A 19,789-nucleotide genomic window follows, 5' to 3' on the forward strand; every position below is an offset into this window, starting at 1 on the left:
GGGTTAATGACCCGAATGACAAGGACATTAACCCGGAAGTTGTGCTTTGGTATTTCAATGTGACTTACCCTAAACTAGCTAGCTGTTGTAATACTCTGTTAAATATGTTCCTCACTGCTGTAAATCGTGAGTATGATTGAATACGTTGCTGTATATTGTAGTTTTTCACTAAGTTGTATGGCGAAATATAGAATTGGCTGGCTCTATGCATGTCTTTGGTTGGCCGATTTTAGCTAGCTGTGATTCACTAGCTAGTAGCATTGAAGTCGGCATGTAATTTGTTAACTAACGTTAGCTAGATTAAGTAGTTAGCTACATTCTGAAACCATGTTTTATAGATGGAGATGTCGTGTTGACTATCGTTAGCTTGCACAAGCAAAAGCTAATCTAGCTAGCCATGGCAAGTGTTCTACTAATTAATTAACTAGCTAGTTAAACCTAAAGCTAGCTAGCTACCTAAGTGAGTTATGATCTTGCCAAACTGATTTCATTATCTGATCTTTTCCATACACACAAGTGGCCAAGGCCAAGTCAAAGTAAGTAATTGATTTCCTTCTCCACCTCATAATTTGTGTATGGACATCCAACTCTATTACCATATCTAATCCATGGACCATTTATTATACCCTCAGCTAAGCTACTTCCTAGTAAAAGCTTCATACAGTACAAATTGGAGTTTAGATTTGATGTCTTTCTCTGAACTGTTTGCTGTAATATTATCCTCAATCTGCTCTTTGATAAAAGTGACCCAAGGAATAGCAATGAGCATGTGGTATATCTTTTTCATCATTATTGTGGCCTATAACAAGTGTTATCAATCACAAAGTAACCATTGCCTTTGTTACAGGACTGTCCTAGTGCAAATGGTGAGTGCTGCTGGGACAGGTTACTGCTTCAACACCAAGAGGAACCGACTACGCGATAAACTGGTGCTGCGAAAAAATGACCCTTTGGGTAAACTACTAACCCTCTCTGATTACCATTGTATGGAAGCAAACTATTACACTCTCTCTCAGGGAGTTATCACTGATGCCAAGTGGACACTGGCCTGTAAACGTTACTTGCAGCCAAGTCCTTGCTTTCGCCGTCCTTGTTTCTCTCAAAGCTCATTGGGTTCTCACTCGGACCTCCTCCAATGAGCTGAGAGGAATTAGCCTAAGGAAACATGAACAGGGGAAGCAAGTGTTTTTTTTACAGAACATTTCAGACACAGCCAGTGTGGCTTTAACGTAGACGAGCCATGACATCATCGTACACAAAGAACCAATAGTGGCATTTTGCTGTCCTACTGTCTATAATGAGTGATATAATATTCAGCTTATATCAGGTAACATTTGTGTTTTGAGAATGCAAATCATATCCTATGTAGGCCTAGTCATTTTCCCCTGCTTCAAAATGATACCATCACAATTATTTTAACAGGTTTGCAATGCTTACCTGATAAACCTTTCACTTTGCACATAGCTTTTCATTGTGCACCCACTTCAGAATTTTATTTCTGTCTTTGCAGTAAACAAACACGTCCTCTTTCACGAAAAGAAGAAGATCAGGTCGATTTAACCATGAACGGCAAAGAGCAAGACTTTTGAATCTGCAACATCTAATCAGATGATTTCACTGACATTGTCTAAAATGTGTCGACCGTCATTCGCGAGAAGAGCTAAGGAGTTCCTATTGGACTATTCCTGGACCACATCAACTCATTGTAAACATTTGGGATGAACCAAGCGGTGTCAACCTCAAGCAGTTCTGTTTCCATTTTTATCAATAACCAGGTTTCCATCCAACATTTTTTATGTGAGTAAAGTACACGTCGGATAGAAATTTCACGACAGGCCTGCAGCAAATTTGTCAGTAAACTTTCCAAAGGTCGACAACAAAATACATGTCGTAGTGGGCGAACCACACAACATATCATGACTCCAGGTTTACTTCGATATGTTATTATATCAATATTTGATGGGGTTTCCAACGGCATTTCTCGCATAATTCATTTTACCGACACAAAAAGCTACCTTTTTAAATTATGTGAGAAATGGCGGTGGAAACCCCTTTATGCGCAAATATTGATATAATAACCATCATATCGAAGTAAACCTGGAGTCATGATATGTTGTGTGGTTCTCCCACTACGACTTGGGAAAGCATGCAGTTGGCTACAGATTTAAATAAGTTATGATGAACTTCACAGGGTGGTGAAAGTGCACAGTGATGAGCTTAATGCTCCTTTCCAATAAATATTGAGGGTCTTATTCTGGTAACATGATGATCGGCTGCTGTTTGAGTAATAATCTCGATCTTATCCATAACAATCAGATCATGTACTGTGTAGGTAGCCTACCCGCACTGTATCTGCGAGCTGTTGGCTAGAGCGCACATGCAAAGACCAGAGTGGGCACGTTTGCTATATAAAGCAGAATTTGTGACAAAACCCTCAGTAGACTTGAAAATGTGATGGAAGGCCATTTCACTTGTATTTTTTATTTGGTACATGGGAATTTAACTGCAAAATATATTTTTATGTGCACCACATCGTCACGCACAGCCTTTTATCCGCAACAAGTCAATTTGATGGAAACATCTCTGGTGGGAAAATGTGCATATATTGTTCGTATGTAGATTTTAGAATATTCCCATGAATATCTTGCCAATTGGATGGAAACCTAGCTATTAAGACAATTATTCCTCAATAAGTAAGAAGTAGCTTGTTTCATGTTTTTGTCCACTTGTATGTTATTTCTCTCCTGTAGGCACATTCTATTGATAATCTTTGTTCTGCAAGAGTATCATATCTGCCATCCAAGAAGTAATGGAAACATGAAAGAAGGACAACTGTTCACTTATGTTTCACGCTGAATGATCATAAGCTTTTACAACATTATGGTAATTCAGTACAGAATACTTTTTTTTTGTCTAGACATCAATGGTACAAACTAGTCTTGGTTTGGTGTTAACTTTTTCACTAGTTTTTCTGACATAAATTATTTGTATCCTCATTGTAGGTCAGAATAAAAATGAAATGATTCAAGTTGTATTTTCCCTCTTAAATGTGTTTGACATTTCTGTCCCATTTGTTGATATTGTCAAAGCTTATGAAAAACAATGTTTGAGTGAAATTGTTTCAATAATGAGTTTGTGGAACACATTTAGTATGAAGCAAAATGTATTTAAATCTCATTATTGGACACATTGGAATATTAAAAAAATGTATATGACAATACTGGTATGGCAGATTAATTAAGGACAATGGCCATCGTTCCATTAAGTTATTTACATAGTCGTTTAATTACTTGATACAGTACTTGGCACAGTGTTTTAGATTGTTCAGGCTCACAGTGTCCATTTAGCGTGCAAGTTGCCATCTTTAGAAAAGGCCTGTGGGTAGGTCCTTTTTAGAGGGATAAGATGCCTGCGTCCCAATTGTCTGTACACTCACTCCTGCCACCTGATTGGCTCTCCTGGCCATCTCTTCCAGGGACATTGTGGGGAAGTGAGCCATGTAGAAGGCCAGGGCACCAATGAAACTGTCTCCGGCTCCCTGCGTAGAGACAAACATTCGTTACTATTCTAATACCATACTCGCATAGCAAAACAAACAGGCACTGAATGTGTCAACAATTCAATTGAAATGTAGGCTAATAAGAGTTTTTTTAAAGGCCAAAGTACTTTCTGTGAACAATGACCTTTCTGCGAGAACAGACTAGAGATGAGAAGAGGAACAGACTAGAGATGTTATTTAACTATCTGACCAACTGTTGGCAACATTAGGGGGTGCTATGACACTTGTCAATTGTAGCTTTTTGAACAAGGCTCCCCACTGTCAGTTGAAATGCCTCCGCCATTAGTCTGAAATGGCCTAATACTCACCCTTTATGACAAACAAATGTCTTATCACTTCCAATTGTCAGTGTGAGATTCCCCGTTTTGTTATAAACAACTGAAGATAAGACGACAAGACCGATGTATTCACTTGCATATTGCATAAATGAAGAATATTTAGCTTACATTTTCAAATAGCTATCGTATATAAAAACAAATGTGGGGGTATTATTCATATAATATGCCAGAATAATGTAATACATTTGACTTTTTTTCTCACTAACATATTTAGCCAAATAGATTTGTCTATTGACAGGGTCACCTTGGCAGAATTATACCATATACCACAATGTTATATGTTCTTAGAGTACAGTCAATATAAAAAGGATATTTTTGACATATTAATGACTTTTCCAGAATTAATAAAAGTAAAGCATTATCAAGATTTAAATACAAGTCATATTTCTGAGCACATGATTTCTTTCAAATGATACCTACCTAAACTTGATCTGTGCAAACTAAATATAATTATCAGAGGCTTGAGTGCAAATGCCATAACTAAAATACAAATGCAAAATATGTCAAAAATTGAAAGGACATGTATTTTACTAGGACATTTTTGTTCCTTTTTGACACATTACCCATTTACAGTATCAAACAAGATACTTTTACAGTAAAAAACATTTTTGCTAATTTGAGCATATTTTGTTGATGTGTATTTTTGATGTGTATTTTATCACTTCTCGTGTATCCTATACAACCTGAGGTTATAGGCACGTTTAAAGACAACAACCTCAGAGTAGTAATTGGTGAGGAGGAGGACCAATTCAAAGTCTAGACTCCAAAGAGCAAAATCCTAATTTGCGATCAAGTTTTGCACACATCTATTATTGACATCAATGCATTGTTCTTATAAGTTCCAAGTTCAGCGCGCAGATCCCAAGTTAGGATTAGGTGTGAATAAGTCCTTTGGGCATCTCCCCTATTCCAGTTTTCTGCCATCCTGGCAGTTTTATAGGCTAACACTCCTCTGGGATTGCCTATCGGTTTGTCATGGGTTTAATCTTTCTTTCTCTCTGCTATTGACAGTGATGATGGAATGTGCAATAGGTGCCCAGGGGGTGGGCTTGGGTGTGTAGGAGGGATGAGATGAGGGTGTTAGATCACTGATAGGAAAACGCATGGAGGAATGTGGCAAAGCGTTCAGATTTAACCACAGATGGCCCCCGCCACTGGTTCTCACAAGCCTGGCCAATTACTCACCATTCTGCCTCTCAAATAGTTCATTGCACACATCCCCAAACACCTCCACTCCTCCCCAAGTAGCCTCCCACCACATCCCCCATTCAGAACTCTCATCAGCCAAGAAACAAGGCTAGAGTCAAAGGTGACTTTCAGGGATTGGTGAGAGACTGGAAAAAGTGAATACAGGGGGAGAAAAATCTTAAAAAGTGGGTAGATTTAAATTTTTACCCATGTACAGAGCATTCAGAAAGTATTCAGACCCCTTGACTTTTTCAACATTGTTACATTACAGCTTGTTCTAAAATTAATTAAATAGTTTTTTTTCTTCATCAATCTACACACAATACCCTATAATGACAAAGCAAAAACAGGTTATAAAAAAAAAGGAAATCACATTTACATAAGTATTCAGAACCTTTACTCAGTACTTTGTTGAAGCAACATTGGCAGCGATTATAGCCTCGAGTCTTCTTGGGTATGACGCTACAAGCTCGGCACACCTGTATTTGGGGAGTTTCTCCCATTCTTCTCTTCAGATCCTCTCAAGCTCTGTCAGGTTGGATGGGGAGCGTTGCTGCACAGCTATTTTCAGGTCTGTCCAGAGATTCGGGCTCTGCCTGCGCCACTCAAGGAAATCCTGTCCCAAAGCCACTCCTGTGTTGTCTTGGCTGTGTGCTTAGGGTCAATGTCCTGTTGGAAGGTGATCCTTAGCCCAAGTCTGAGGTCCTGAGCGCTCTGGAGCAGGTTTTTATCAAGGATCTCTATGTACTTTGCTTCGTTCATCTTTCCCTCGATCCTGACTAGTCTCCCAGTTCCTGCCGCTGAAAAACATCCCCACAGCATGATGCTGCCACCACCATGCTTCACCGTAATGATGGTGCCAGGTTTCCTCCAGACGTGATGCTTGGCATTCAACCTTGGTTTCATCAGACCAGAGAATCTTCTTTCTCATGGTCTGAGAATCCTTTAGGTGCCTTTTGGCAAACTCCAAGCGGGCTGTCATGCCTTTTACTGAGGAGTGGCTTCTGTCTGGCCACTCTACCATAAAGGCCTGATTGGTGCAGTGCTGCAGAGATGGTTGTCCTTCTGGAAGGTTCTCCCATCTCCACAGAGGAACTCTTGAGCTCTGTCAGAGCGATAATTTGGGTTCTTGGTCACCTCCCTGACCAAGGCCCATCTCCCCCAATTGCTCAGTTTGGCCAGGCAGCCAGCTCTAGGAAGAGTTTTGGTGGTTCCAAATTTCTTCCATTTTAAGAATGATGGCGGACACAGTTCTTGGGGACCTTCAATGCTGCAGAAATGTTTTGGTATCCTTACCCAGATCTGTGCCTCGACACAATCCTGTCTCAGAGCACTACGGACAATTCCTTCGACCTCATGGCTTGGTTTTTGCTCTGACATGCAATGTCAACTGTGTGACCTTATATAGACAGGTGTGTGCCTTTCGAAATCATGTCCAATCAATTTAATTTACCACAGGTGGACTCCAATCAGTTGTACATCTCAAGGATAATCAATGGAAACAGGATGCACCCGAGCACAATTTCAAGTCTCATAGCAAAGGGTGAGAATAGTTATGTAAATAAGGTATGTTTTTTATTTGTAAGAAATTTGCAAACATTTCTACGTCTGTTTTTGCTTTTTCATTATGGGGTATTGTGATTGATGAGGATTATATTTTTTTTTCACCCATTTTAGAATAAGACTAACGTAATAAAAAGTAGAAAAAGTCAAGGTGTCTGAATACTTTCCGAATGCACTGCATTTTGCTGCACTGCTGTTTGTCTCCTGTCTGGTCGTTGGGTTGGGTTGGGTTGTGCTTACCATGTGGAAATGTACGGTCCCACTTTGGCAAGTTTCCAGTTCACAGTTCTGGTGAGACAATGACTACACCCTGTCCACACCCAAACTCAATGAGGTTGGCATGAGGAGACAAATAACATATCAAAGAATACTGAGCGAAAAGAAGGTATCACATTATCAGCCAAGTTGCCAGAACATTTGCGATCATTTGCACATTTCTATTTCAAGTTGGCATTCTTATTCTTTTTCCACCACAGAATCAGGCCAATTCCATTATAATCAACAGAAATGATGAACATGTAATCTACAAGATACACATACTGAGAACTGATCCTCAATGTTTTTTTGTAATTTCTAAAGAGTGTAACTGGAGTGACACTGGATAACAACTCAAGTCTTCTAATCTGATCGTCTCTGTCCACCACGTTCCAATGCTCCCCATGCCGAGTCACTGTCCTCTCGTCCTGTGTTGAAAACAATGCCTGAGACTGACATGTGACAGCGTCGCATCCCCACGTGACGCTCACTGGAGCTGACAACCTCAGCCCCCCTCAGCCCCGCTGCGGCTGCCCTCGACACACTTTGGTGAAGGTTAGATTGGAAAGCCTGTCAGTCAAACGACAGAAGCGGTAGCCGTGGACGAGTACTGATGCTCTCTCACGGTTAGCTCCGTACGCTACACGGTAACCTTTATCCCTTGGCTGGTTCTCAGCATTGTTAGTCGTAAATGTTTGAGGTAAGGTGCAGCATGAACAATCTAACATCAGCATAAACAACTGTGGTCTATGAGTGTAGATGCATGTTGTGGCTGTAGCTTTTCTTTCCTTTTCACTCCTTTATTTTTTGTCAACATTCAAATGCTTTTTTGAAATCAAAACAGATCTGCAAATTTAACTTCCTTCGTGGCGCTCTTCATTTGTCTCCTTTCTTTCAAAACGGATCCCTGCCCTAAACTTAGTCTTAAAAAGGGGATACAAAGAACCTGACATTGTGCATCACAATGACTGTATTTCCTGTAATCTGGTCTCCCATACGGGCGTGACGGATGGGGAAACAGTAATCCCCAGCCTGGGGCCCTCATCAATAAGGACCCCCTAGAGAGAGTAAAGAACTCCTTGGCCAGTGCTGACAAACTGTTACTGGACCCCAAGCTTCCGGGAAAGACTGATGACAGTTGCTCTGCGGAAGTATCGGAAGATAATGACCAGATCAAAAGCACAGTTAATTGAATAGATTAAGCCTCCTGAGCACAATGTCTTTGATCTATCCATTATTTTGGCTTACGGTCTTGTCATTTGTTTCTTAATTTGTTCTTTTCACAAGTGTGATAAATGTACACAGATTCAGAAGAAGAGGATAGCTTGGACTGCATGGCATAGAGGTGGTAACTAATCACTGGCATGTGCAGTCCAATAAGGACTCCATGGGGGCCTCCCTTCGTAGCGCCATCTTCGTAGTGACTAACTACCCGGTGGTCAGGGTTCAGAAGAGGTGAAGAATACTGGGGTATTCCCCTACCTACTGCTTCCAGGAACAAGCCTGTGAGTGGTCCTCATCTGTCTCCTTTCATAGGAAGGAAGTCAGGATGATATGGATTGTCCAGACCCACTCTGAGATGTTTTGTCTGGCCTGGCAACTACCCCCACCATCACACCAACCCCACAGTACAGGAAAAGCACAGGCCAAAGGGGTGGCCACTGTGTGTGTGTGTGCGTGAGAAACAGAGACCGCAGACTTGTGTGCGCAAGCATCATCCAATCGTCCACACTAACAGCGCAGCCTCTGTGAAAGTAGGAATGCCTGCACTCAATTTAAGAAAGAAGGAAAACTTTAGGGGAAGACGGGGGGGAAGACGGGAGGGAAGAGTGAATTTTGCTTTGTTACCAGTCCAGCTTTGCAGCTGACCCTGACTCCGCTTCTAAAGCCTTGCCACGTAAAATGTGTTGCTCGTGGAAGAGGAGGCGGTAGGGTGTTGTGGTTCAGTGGATGATGAAAGAACTGGGGTAGCAACCAGGAGAAGCTAGAATTGTATGCTTCTTTGAACTCAGCACTGACTGGAAAGGATACTGGCAGTATAATAAAACAATATTTATGTGTATTTTTGGGTGTTGACAGTGTTGATCCTGCAAGATCATGGCTTCAGACCCAGCCTCCTTCCTCAGTTCGCCAACCCACGTATAACATCGAAGCCACCAAATTCACACCAAGCAAACATGCTTCTGGCGAAAAAATTGAGAGTGCAGCACTACACCGTGTTTACTCAGCGAAAAACGGCAATGAACAAAATCAAAGAACCAAATACTTTTTTAAGAGGTATGCATGTACATGCATGTACATTTTTTTTAACAAATAAATAAAAAGGAAACACCAAAAGGTCTGTGAGTCTGACTAGCCATTCAGAAAACAATCTTTTTTTTTGCTAGTAAAAATAAATTGTTTACTGGAAGAGGGATTAGGGCATCCAAAAGAGTTAAACACTCCAGAATTTATGGGGCCATCAAAGTGTAGGGGGGGAGCACTGCCAAAACCAAGGCCCGATCACAGGCTGGGCTGTGTTGTGTTCTGCTGACTGGTGCAGGGCTGAGAGGTGAGTCACAGAGGGAGGGGAGGGGGTTTGGGGTGAAGGAAGCTAAGCCAGGTTCCCCTCAGGGCTATGGTTCATTTCGTATGCACCACCAGGGAATGGGGGAGTTGGTGTGTTTGCGTGTAGTACTAGGGACAGTAAAAGTATAAAGGGTCATTTAATTATAGGTACATCGAGGCAGATTGCAGTACAAATAGTTTTGGTAACATTAATGGATCGGTAAAGCTAACTTGTGGGATCTGTGCACACGCAGTCAGGACACTAATTGCTTCTGAGCACTCTCACATTGCACTGACTTCAGCAAATTGGTATCTATTGTACTGTTTTGTAAATGGGGAGTGTATAAGGTGGATTACAGTACAGACATACACACTAAATTACAGTACAGACATACACACTAAGACAGGAATATGACACTTCGGGTTGTGGCAAGGTGTTGATGGGAGAGAAAAAACCCAACAGGCATGAAGCCCTAAACACACCCCTATTGTTACTCTCCTGCTTCAGTTGGTTCACTTGTTTTAACTTCAGTTAATGGGGGATTTTGATTCCAAACAGGAACAATGAGTTTCAAAATGTAAAAGTTTCTTATTAAACCCAAGATACAAGATAAAAGACACCCAGTTTAAGGAGATATAATCTTGTAGTTTGAATGCATCTGTACTTTTGCAGCCCAATATCAACTGCACGCAAACTGCTGGACTCTCTAATTCACAACACTGTTATCCTGTAGAATTTATTAAATGCATCATCTGTAGTTGTATGCAAACAAAATGAAAATTACAATTTTTCTCTATAGCCTAACAAATGCATCAACTCTAAATCAGTTGTGTCCTGAACTCGAACAGGAAGTGCGAACGTCTCACCGAGCCAGGCGTGACGGCAAAGCCTTTTCAAGATGGAATCAGGAAGAGAATCCAAAATGTCCCCACATCCCCTATGAAACCTAGTTTAATCTTTAACCTCTGCTGGGGTGAGAAACTGCCGAGCCATTAGCCTCTACCTCTGGGACGTCGTACAGCGTGTGCTGGTCTGGGGCCGAGAGAATTTCATTTAACACGTCATGGTGATTAGTAGTACACAACATATTGTGCGCATATGTAATCTTTTTCGGTGTCCTCCCAGAACCTGAAGATGAGTGTCCACATCAAAGTGATGCAAACATCTGCTTTTCTTTTATGGTTATGTTGAGGAATCAGTTGTTAGATCATGGAAAATAATGTGCAGGGTTTGACATTTACTTTTTTAGCCACTTGCCCTTCGGACAAGTAGGTCTGATTGTTTTACTTGTCCAAAAGCTCAAGTCACATGTCCAGTCACTTGTCTGTAACACCCTTTTTACATCCTTGTATGATGCAAGGAACCACTTATCAAAATAAATCACTTTTTTTTTACCATAGAAAATAAGACAAATCAAATCAAACTGTATTTGTCACATGCGCCGAATACAACAAGTGTAGACTTTACCGTGAAATGCTTACTCAAGCCCTTAACCAACTTTGCAGTTCAAGAAGAGTTAAGAAAATATTTACCAAGTAGACTAAAATAAAAAGTAATAATAAAAAGTAACACAATAAGAATAAGAATAATGAGGTTATGTACAGGGGGTACCGGTACCGAGTCAGTGTGCGGGGGTACAGGTTAGTTGAGGTAATTTGTACATGTAGGTGAAGTGACTATGCATAGATAATCAAATAGCGAGAAGCAGCAGTGTACAAAAGGGAGGGGGTGGGGGGGGTCAATGTAAATTGTCCGGTGGCGATTTTATTAATTGTTCAGCAGAATTATGGCATGGGGGTAGAAGCTGTTTGAGGAGCCTCTTGGTCCTAGACTTAGCGCTCCGGTACCGCTTGCCGTGCGGTAGTAGAGATCCCGTGTGGCTCAGTTGGTAGAGCATGGTGTTTGCAATGCCAGGGTTGTGGGTTCGATTCCCAAGGGGGACCAGTACGTAAAAAAAAATTCTGAACTGTATGCATGCACTACTGTAAGTCGCTCTGGATAAGAGCGTCTGCTAAATGACTAAAATGTAAATGTAAAAAAAAGTCGATAACTTGGGTGACTGGTGACAATTTTATGGGCTTTCCTCTGACACCGCCTATTATATAGGTCCTGGAAAGCTTGCCCCCAGTGATGTACTGGGCCGTTCGCACTACTCTCTGTAGCGCCTTACGTTCAGATGCCGAGCAGTTGCCATACCAGGCGGTGATGCAACCGGTCAGGATGCTCTCGATGGTGCGGCTGTAGAACCTTTTGAGGATCTGGGGACCCATGACAAATATTTTCAGTCTCCTAAGGGGGAAAAGGTTGTGTGATGCCCTCTTCACGACTGTCTTGGTATGTTTGGACCATGATAGTTCGTAGGCGATGTGGACACCAAGGAACTTGAAACTCTCGACCAGCTCCACTACAGCCCCGTTGATGTTAATGGAGAACTGTTCGGCCTGCCTTTTCCTGTAGTCCACGATCAGCTTCTTAGTCTTGCTCACATTGAGGGAGAGGTTGTTGTCCGGTCACCACACTGCCAGTTCTCTGACCTCCTCCCTATAGGCCGTCTCATCGTTGTCGGTAATCAGGCCTACCACTGTTGTGTCGTCAGCAAACTTAATGATGGTCTTGGAGTCGTGTTTGGCCACGCAGTCGTGGGTGAACAGGGAATACAGGAGGGGACTAAGTACACACCCCTGAGGGGCCCCAGTGTTGAGGATCAGTGTGGCAGACCTGTTGCTGCCAACTCTTACCACCTGGGGGGCGGCCCGTCAGGAAGTCCAGGATCCAGTTGCAGAGGGAGGTGTTTAGTCCCAGAGTCCTTAGCTTAGTGATGAGCTTCGTGGGCACTATGGTGTTGAACGCTGAGCTGTAGTCAATGAACAGCATTCTCACATAGGGGTTCCTTTTGTCCAGGTGAGAAAGGGCAGTGTGGAGTGCGATTGAGATTGCATCATCTGTGGATCTGTTGGGGCGGTATGCGAATTGGAGTGGGTCTAGGGTGTCCAGGAGGATGCTGATGTGAGCCATGACCAGCCTTTCAAAGCACTTCATGGCTACCGACGTGAATGCCACAGGGCGGTAATCATTTAGACAGTTTACCTTCACTTCCTTGGGCACGGGGACTATGGTGGTCTGCTCGAAACATGTAGGTATTACAGACTTAGTCAGGGAGAGGTTGAAAATGTCAGTGAAGACACTTGCTAGTTGGTCTGCGTATGCTTTGAGTACACGTCCTGGTAATCCGTCTGGCCCAGCGGCTTTGTGAATGTTGACCTGTTTAAAGGTCTTGTTCACATCGGCTACCGAGAGTGTTATCACACAGCCATCCAGAACAGCTGGTGCTCTCGTGCATGCTTCAGTGTTGCTTGCCTCGAAGCGAGCATAAAAGGCATTTAGCTCATCTGGTAGGCTCACGTCACTGGGGAGCTTGCGTCTGGGTTTCCTTTTGTAGTCCGTAAATGTTTTCAAGCCCTGCCATATCCGACGAGCGTCAGAGCCGGTGTAGTAGGATTCAATCTTAATCCTGCATTGACGCTTTGCTTGTTTGATGGTTCGTCTGAGGGCATAGTGGGATTTCTTATAAGTGCCCGGATTAGTCTCCCAGTCCTTGAAAGTGGCAGCTCTAGCCTTTAGCTCGATGTGGATGTTGCCTGTAATCCATGGCTTCAGATTAGGATATGTATGTACAGTCACTGTGGGGACGACGTCGTCGATGCACTTATTGATGAAGCCGATGACTGAGGTGGTGTAGTCCTCAATGCCATTGGATGAATCCCGGAACATATTCCAGTTTGTGCTATTAGAACAGTCCTGTAGTGTAGCATCCGCGTAATTTGACCACTTCACTTCCGTATTGAGCGAGTCACTGGTACTTCCTGATTTAGTTTTTGCTTGTAAGCAGGAATCAGGAGGATAGAATTATGGTCAGATTTGCCAAATGGAGGGCAGGGGAGAGCTTTGTATGCATCTCTGTGTGTGGAGTAAAGGTGGTCTAGGATTTGTTTTCTCTGGTTGCACATGTGACATGCTGGTAAAAAAATTGGTAAAACTGATTTAAGTTTGCCTGCATTAAAGTCCCCGGCCACAAAGAGCGCTGCTTCTGGGTGAGCATTTTCTTCTTGGCTTATGGCCTCATAGAGTTGGTTACACTATGCTTATTGACTTCTTTATTAAATAATTCCCTCCAGGGATTGAAATTAAGGTTATCTCTGGGATGATGAAAAATGTCTACGGTTCTGGGACAGTTCTGGGGCGACAGATCCCAAATTCATTCAACCACTGAACATTAATGCAACAGATCAAAATGTATAGCTTAAAATGTTTATAATGTTTTATTTCTTCATATTATAAGCTCAACAATGTGCACATGGCTGTAGGGTACGCGGGAATGTTCCAAAATGCAATTAGCGGAAAACACCATTCTCAAAAGTGCACCGCACGCGTGAGTGGTTTCATTTGACTGATGAAAATATCTGTTAGACGTTAAGAAAGAAGGGAGATCTAAAGATGCATCAACTAACATGGGTTACTTAAAGTTTATGTTAATGATTATGCCTTTGGCTGCTGGACAAAAAAAAAAGTTGATTTGAAAACCAATAGAACATGATACAAATGCTGGTTTCAATGGCATATTAAATGTAAACTTCACTGCTAGACACTATTTGGGATGTTTTTCAGAACTCCCTACATAATTTTGAATGATGAGAGGGTGTTTCAGACACAATTATGCACTATAGCTGTATTTATACATTTTTGCGCTACCAATGACGTCACTGGTTGATTGAGCCGGCTGTCTGATATAAAAATGAATGGAGCCATGTTTTGTAGCAATTGTTGTGGCCTTTGTGTTTTTCCGATTGCACGTTCCCGCTAGCAGCGTGAAGATATGGTTGTTCTTGTTCAATAGAGCCATTGAACTTTTCTCAACGATATTCATATCTGCCAGGACATTGCAGGATATCTAGGTTGACTCATTTTCCCTGGCTTTGTGAAGATTACAGCCTGACAGGAGCCATACTTCCTTGTTCCTACCCTCGAATGCAGGCTTTTCAAAATGGTGGCGGTACTAGTTTACAGGATCACAGGAGCTGTTACAGTGTACTCACTGCCTACCCGAGTTGGCTAAATAGTTAGCTACAATGGCTGTTCCTGATGATTCCTTTTTCCAAGAAGAGCTGGATGATAAAACATTTTTGTATATTTTTTTTACATAGGAACATACAGCCCTATTTATTTGAGCCGGAATACATTGAAGAGTAGTTGAGACGGAGAAAAATACAGTGGCTTGCAAAAGTATTCACCCTCCCTGGCATTTTTCCTGTTTTGTTGCCTTACAACCTGGAATTAAAATTGATTTTTGGGGGGTTTGTATCATTTGAGTTACACAACATGCCTACCACTTTGAAGATGCTAAATATTTTTTATTGTGAAACAAACTGTAATTCTGATCAATTTGATGTTATTTTAATGGACAAAAAAATATGCTTTTCTTTCCAAAACAAGGACATTTCTAAGTGACCCCAAACTTTTGAACAGAAATGCATATATTACACAGTACCAGTCAAAAGTTTGGACACACCTACTCATTCTCAGCTTGTTCTCTTTTCTGCTGCAGTGATGTTGGCTGATCGGATGCCTTCCTCTTTGAAGTGAAGGGGGGGAGAAAATCGATGGAACAGCATTACTTTTCAACGTTCGACGACATGGCAACCCATTAGTTGAGACTTCAGGTCCGTTACGAAATCCTGTCTGAAAGTGCTGGCTACAAAGACAATATATATATTTTTTAATATGTATTTTCTTAGCCCTTGTTCTTCCCAATTTCGTTGTATCCAATTGTTAGTCACAGTCTTGTCCCATCGCTGCAACTCCCGTACAGACTCGGGAGAGGCAAAGGTCGAGAGCCATGAGTCCATGAGTCCTCCAAACTTTTTGTGACAAAACTGCACATTTTAGAGTGGACTTTTATTCACCTGTGTAATGATCATGCTGTTTAATCAGCTTCTTGATATGCCACACCTGTCAGGTGAATGGATTACTTTGGCAAAGGAGAAATGCTTACTAACAAGGATATAAACAAATTTGTGCACAACATTTTAGAGAAAAGCTTTTTGTGCATATGGAAAATGTCTGGGATCTTTTATTTCAGCTCATTAAACATGGGACCAACACTTCACATGTTGCGTTTATATTTTTGTTGAGTATAATTAAGTCTCAATAAAGATTAGTTACATTTTCTGGCGCCTCCCTCATTTAACTATAGCCAATATGCCTACACTTTGACATGCAGGCTTGAGAAACTGTGATATTAAGACCCTAGGGATATTCTTACCGTGGTATCCACCGTTGTCACCGGCTTGGTGGGGACGTGGTGTGATGGGGACGAGGGCTCCTGTGCCGACAGCACAACGCAGCCCCGGGAGCCCAGGGTGATGATGACCGAGCTGCAGCCTCGCCTCAGCAGCTCCTGTCCGGCCCGGCCAGCATCCTCTATACTCGCCACGGCCACCCCCGTCAGCAGCTCTGCCTGTGGAGACCACCAGGGAGATGTGTTTGAGATTGTGTGGTCTGGGATTTGAGCCAGCAACCTTCAGACTACTGGCCCACCTCAAAGTGAAAATCTATGTATGTTGAGTGTGTGGGTGTGCATCGCCCAGGAGGGTGCAGCACATTGGTGAGGGGTAAGTTGAGTTCTTACAATGGAGGCACTTTGCAAAATCACTTTATAAATCCCTATTAGTTCAGTTTTACATTCTTCTCAGTCACTGATCTGATGGAAATTTCTATTGGGGGGGTAAGCTAATATATGGAATTGTTTAAGATGGTCATACCATGGATCATTTCGATTTTTGATTTGAAATTTTAGGACCCATTTAGGTATACATTATTTTTGGGGGATAAAATATTGAATATGGCCTTCACTACTATAGCCCATAGAAACACATTTAATAACATTCATAAATAGCCCAAAAAAATGTTTTGAAGTGTCAGTCCTATATCGAGGATATAAACTCAGCAAAAAAAGAAATATCCTTTCACTGTCAACTGCGTTTAAAATGTGTAAATATTTCTATGAACATAACAAGATTCAACAACTGAGACAAACTGAACAAGTTCCACAGACATGTGACTAACAGAAATTGAATAATGTGTCCCTGAACAAAGGGGGGGTCAAAATCAAAAGTAACAGTCAGTACCTGGTGTGGCCACCAGCTGCATTAAGTACTGCAGTGCATCTCCTCCTCATGGACTGCACCAGATTTGCCAGTTCTTGCTGTGAGATGTTACCCCACTTTTCCAACAAGGCACCTGCAAGTTCCCGGACATTTCTGGGGGGAATGGGTCTAGCCCTCACCCTCCGATCCAACAGGTCGCAGATGTGCTCAATGGGATTGAGATCTGGACTCTGCGCTGGCCATGGCAGAACACTGACATTCCTGTCTTGCAGGAAATCACGCACATAACGAGCAGTATGGCTGGTGGCATTGTCATGCTAGAGGGTCATGTCAGGATGAGCCTGCAGGAAGGGTACCACATGAGGGAGGAGGATGTCTTCCCTGTAACGCAGTGTTGAGATTGCCTGCAATGACAACAAGCTCACTCCGATGATGCTGTGACACACCGCCCCAGACCATGACGGACCCTCCACCTCCAAATCGATCCCGCTCCAAAGTACAGGCCTCGGTGTAACGCTCATTCCTTCGATGATAAACGCGAATCCGACCATCACCCCTGGTGAGACAAAACCGTGACTCGTCAGTGAAGAGCACTTTTTGCCAGTCCTGTTTGGTCCAGCAACGGTGGGTTTGTGCCCATAGGCGACGTTGTTGCCGGTGATGTCTGTTGAGGACCTGCCTTATAACAGGCCTACAAGCCCTCAGTCCAGTCTCTCTCAGCCTATTGCGGACAGTCTGAGCACTGATGGAGGGATTGTGCGTTCCTGGTGTAACTCGGGCAGTTGTTGTTGCCATCCTGTACCTGTCCCGCAGGTGTGATGTTCGGATGTACCGATCCTGTGCAGGTGTTGTTACATGTGGTTTGCCACTGTGAGGCCGATCAGCTGTCCGTCCTGTCTCCCTGTAGCGCTGTCTTAGGCGTCTCACAGTACGGACATTGGAATTTATTGCCCTGGCCACATCTGCAGTCCTCATGCCTCCTTGCAGCATGCCTAAGGCATGTTCACGCAGATGAGCAGGGACCCTGGGCATCTTTCTTTTGGTGTTTTTCAGAGTCAGTAGAAAGGCCTCTTTAGTGTCTTAAGTTTTCATAACTGTGACCTTAATTGCCTACCGTCTGTAAGCTGTTAGTGTCTTAATGACCGTTCCACAGGTGCATGTTCATTAATTGTTTATGGTTCATTGAACAAGCATGGGAAACAGTGTTTAAACCCTTTACAATGAAGATCTGTGAAGTTATTTGGATTTTTACAAATTATCTTTGAAAGACAGGGTCCTGAAAAAGGGACTTTTCTTTTTTTGCTGAGTTTATAAGAAAGGTCAGGAAATATTTTAGCTTTTTTGGACACATATTTAACCTGTTATTGTTGTTGGCACAACTATCTCCATACTTCCATTCGTTTCTATGGCTGACCTTCAGACGAGTCCCATCTGAAGGAAACCCGTCGTAGAGCAAAACGGTCCCGTCGAAAAGCAAAACGAAGAACACCATTGAGTTCGTGAGCGTCTTCCCTTTCCATAGAGTGGTCATAATAGTGTAGGCCAAACTGTTCGGACACTATAGACATTTTCACGAGAAGACCAATTTTCGGGATGTCTCTGTCTGACAAACACTGCTGTAGCTCGGCTACCGCCATCGCAGATGCAGAAGTCCGACAGAGGCGGATACAGTGGATTGAAACGCAGCTGATATCTCTAGCTTGAATTGACATATTTTTATGGGGATTTTTATATGTTACTTTTATGTTACAAGTGCAAAATAGAAAGTGCAAATTAGTCTGTGAAGTTGTAATAAAATAAATTAGAACAATGTTCTTATACCAACATGATAGGTTTTATTGAAAAGCAAAACATTGCCCGTCGCGTCTTCATCCCTGCTATAAATCATAAATGAACATAATTTAAAAGAAAGGAAAAAACATTTAGCCTAGAATAACAAGTCGCCTACACAGTAATAAAACACAATAAAAATGTCATTGTGATTATGAATAGTTTTATGATGGGGAAGAGCAGTTGTTGTGAAAGAGCTCTTTGTTTTATTGTTGTGATTAAATTGTTTTGTAAGAAAGTACTTATTATTTTTCTTACCAACACAATTGATTTATTGCATGCAGGTCTTAATATGTGACTGTTTTTATAAGGTTTAGAGCAAAAAAAGTATTTGCATTGTATTATTTACTGTCTAGAGTAAACTTTATTTTTGGATTTGTCTGCAGCGTTAATTTTTTTTTCCTGAGAAATCCTTTAACGATTAATCCTTTAACGACCTGTCCTATACACTATTTCTATGAAAATGTGAATGAATTAATAAATAACAAAACACTGCTGTTTTCAAATACAATCTAGGCCTCTTTAATTTAGCCTAGGCATGAACATTTGAATTAGGCCTAATAAATAACAAAACATGGCTGTCTACGAACACCAGGACCGGGATCCAGCTTTTGTCAAATTAACATCAGATTTGACTTTTCGTAATGTGTTATGAGAACTTAAGCAGCAGGTTAGAAGAAATAACGTACAGGTTAGGAGAAGTTAGTTAAGGTTAGGAAAAGGGTTAGGGTTAGCTAAAAAAAAAAGCTGGATCCCTTCTAGCCATGACCGGGCCGCCCCGCCCCACTCCTGCTGCGATTCAGCACCCCGGCAGTAGAAAGAGGACACTCGAGGCGGCCACAAAATAAAGAAATTATAAAACTGATGTTGGACAATCAAATTCGATATGTAAATAAATGAAATTTGTTAAGGTTGGTTCCTTGAGAGATAGCTTATTTTACGATGCTCCTGTGAAACGAGGCCTGCACCGTGCATTTATGAAAGCACTTGTTTCAAAAGCTCAAATGATATCAAACTTTTTACAGTTATACCGAATGATGTTAATGTTGTTTATTATAATTTGAATTTTCTTGGGGTTGTGACTCGTCATGTGTGATATATGTGGCTTGTTGATAACAACTCTGTTTCCTACTACAGTGGCAAGAAAAAGTATGTGAACCCTTTGGAATTACCTGAATTTCTGCATAAATTGGTCATCAAATTTGAACTGATCTTCATCTCTCTCACAGCAATAGACAAACATAATAACACACAAACTATTGTATTTTTCTTGTCTATATTGAATACATCATTTAACCATTAACCGTGTTGGTTGGAAAAAGTATGTGAACCCCTAGTCTAGTGA

The 19,789-nt window shown here is 42.0% G+C and overlaps 2 protein-coding genes across 6 annotated transcripts in view; one reads left to right on the plus strand and one right to left on the minus strand.

The window, feature by feature from the left end:
- The first annotated feature begins 13 nt into the window (after positions 1–13).
- Positions 14–2,010, plus strand: mrpl33 (mitochondrial ribosomal protein L33). Its single transcript, XM_029714091.1, has 4 exons — positions 14–126; positions 518–536; positions 848–954; positions 1,511–2,010. Exons 1-4 carry the CDS (start codon positions 105–107, stop codon positions 1,558–1,560), a joined length of 198 nt encoding a protein of 65 aa, XP_029569951.1. The 5' UTR covers positions 14–104; the 3' UTR covers positions 1,561–2,010.
- Positions 2,011–3,145: 1,135 nt separating this feature from the next.
- Positions 3,146–19,789, minus strand: part of rbks (ribokinase) — a 92,098-nt gene continuing 75,454 nt past the window's right edge. For 3 of the 5 annotated variants that reach the window (XM_029714090.1, XM_029714089.1, XM_029714086.1), the window contains 2 exons: positions 15,771–15,965; positions 3,146–3,538 (listed from right to left, as the gene is read on the minus strand). In XM_029714090.1, the coding sequence (XP_029569950.1) occupies positions 3,365–3,538; positions 15,771–15,965 (369 nt within the window). In that variant the 3' untranslated portion in view covers positions 3,146–3,364. Of the gene's footprint in view, positions 3,539–15,017; positions 15,081–15,770; positions 15,966–19,789 lie in introns of all 5 variants that reach the window. The other 2 variants (XM_029714087.1, XM_029714088.1) reach the window with 2 other exon arrangements.

The sequence above is a fragment of the Salmo trutta genome, chromosome 25, assembly GCF_901001165.1.
Source record: "Salmo trutta chromosome 25, fSalTru1.1, whole genome shotgun sequence".
In the NCBI taxonomy this organism is placed as follows: Eukaryota; Metazoa; Chordata; class Actinopteri; order Salmoniformes; family Salmonidae; genus Salmo; species Salmo trutta.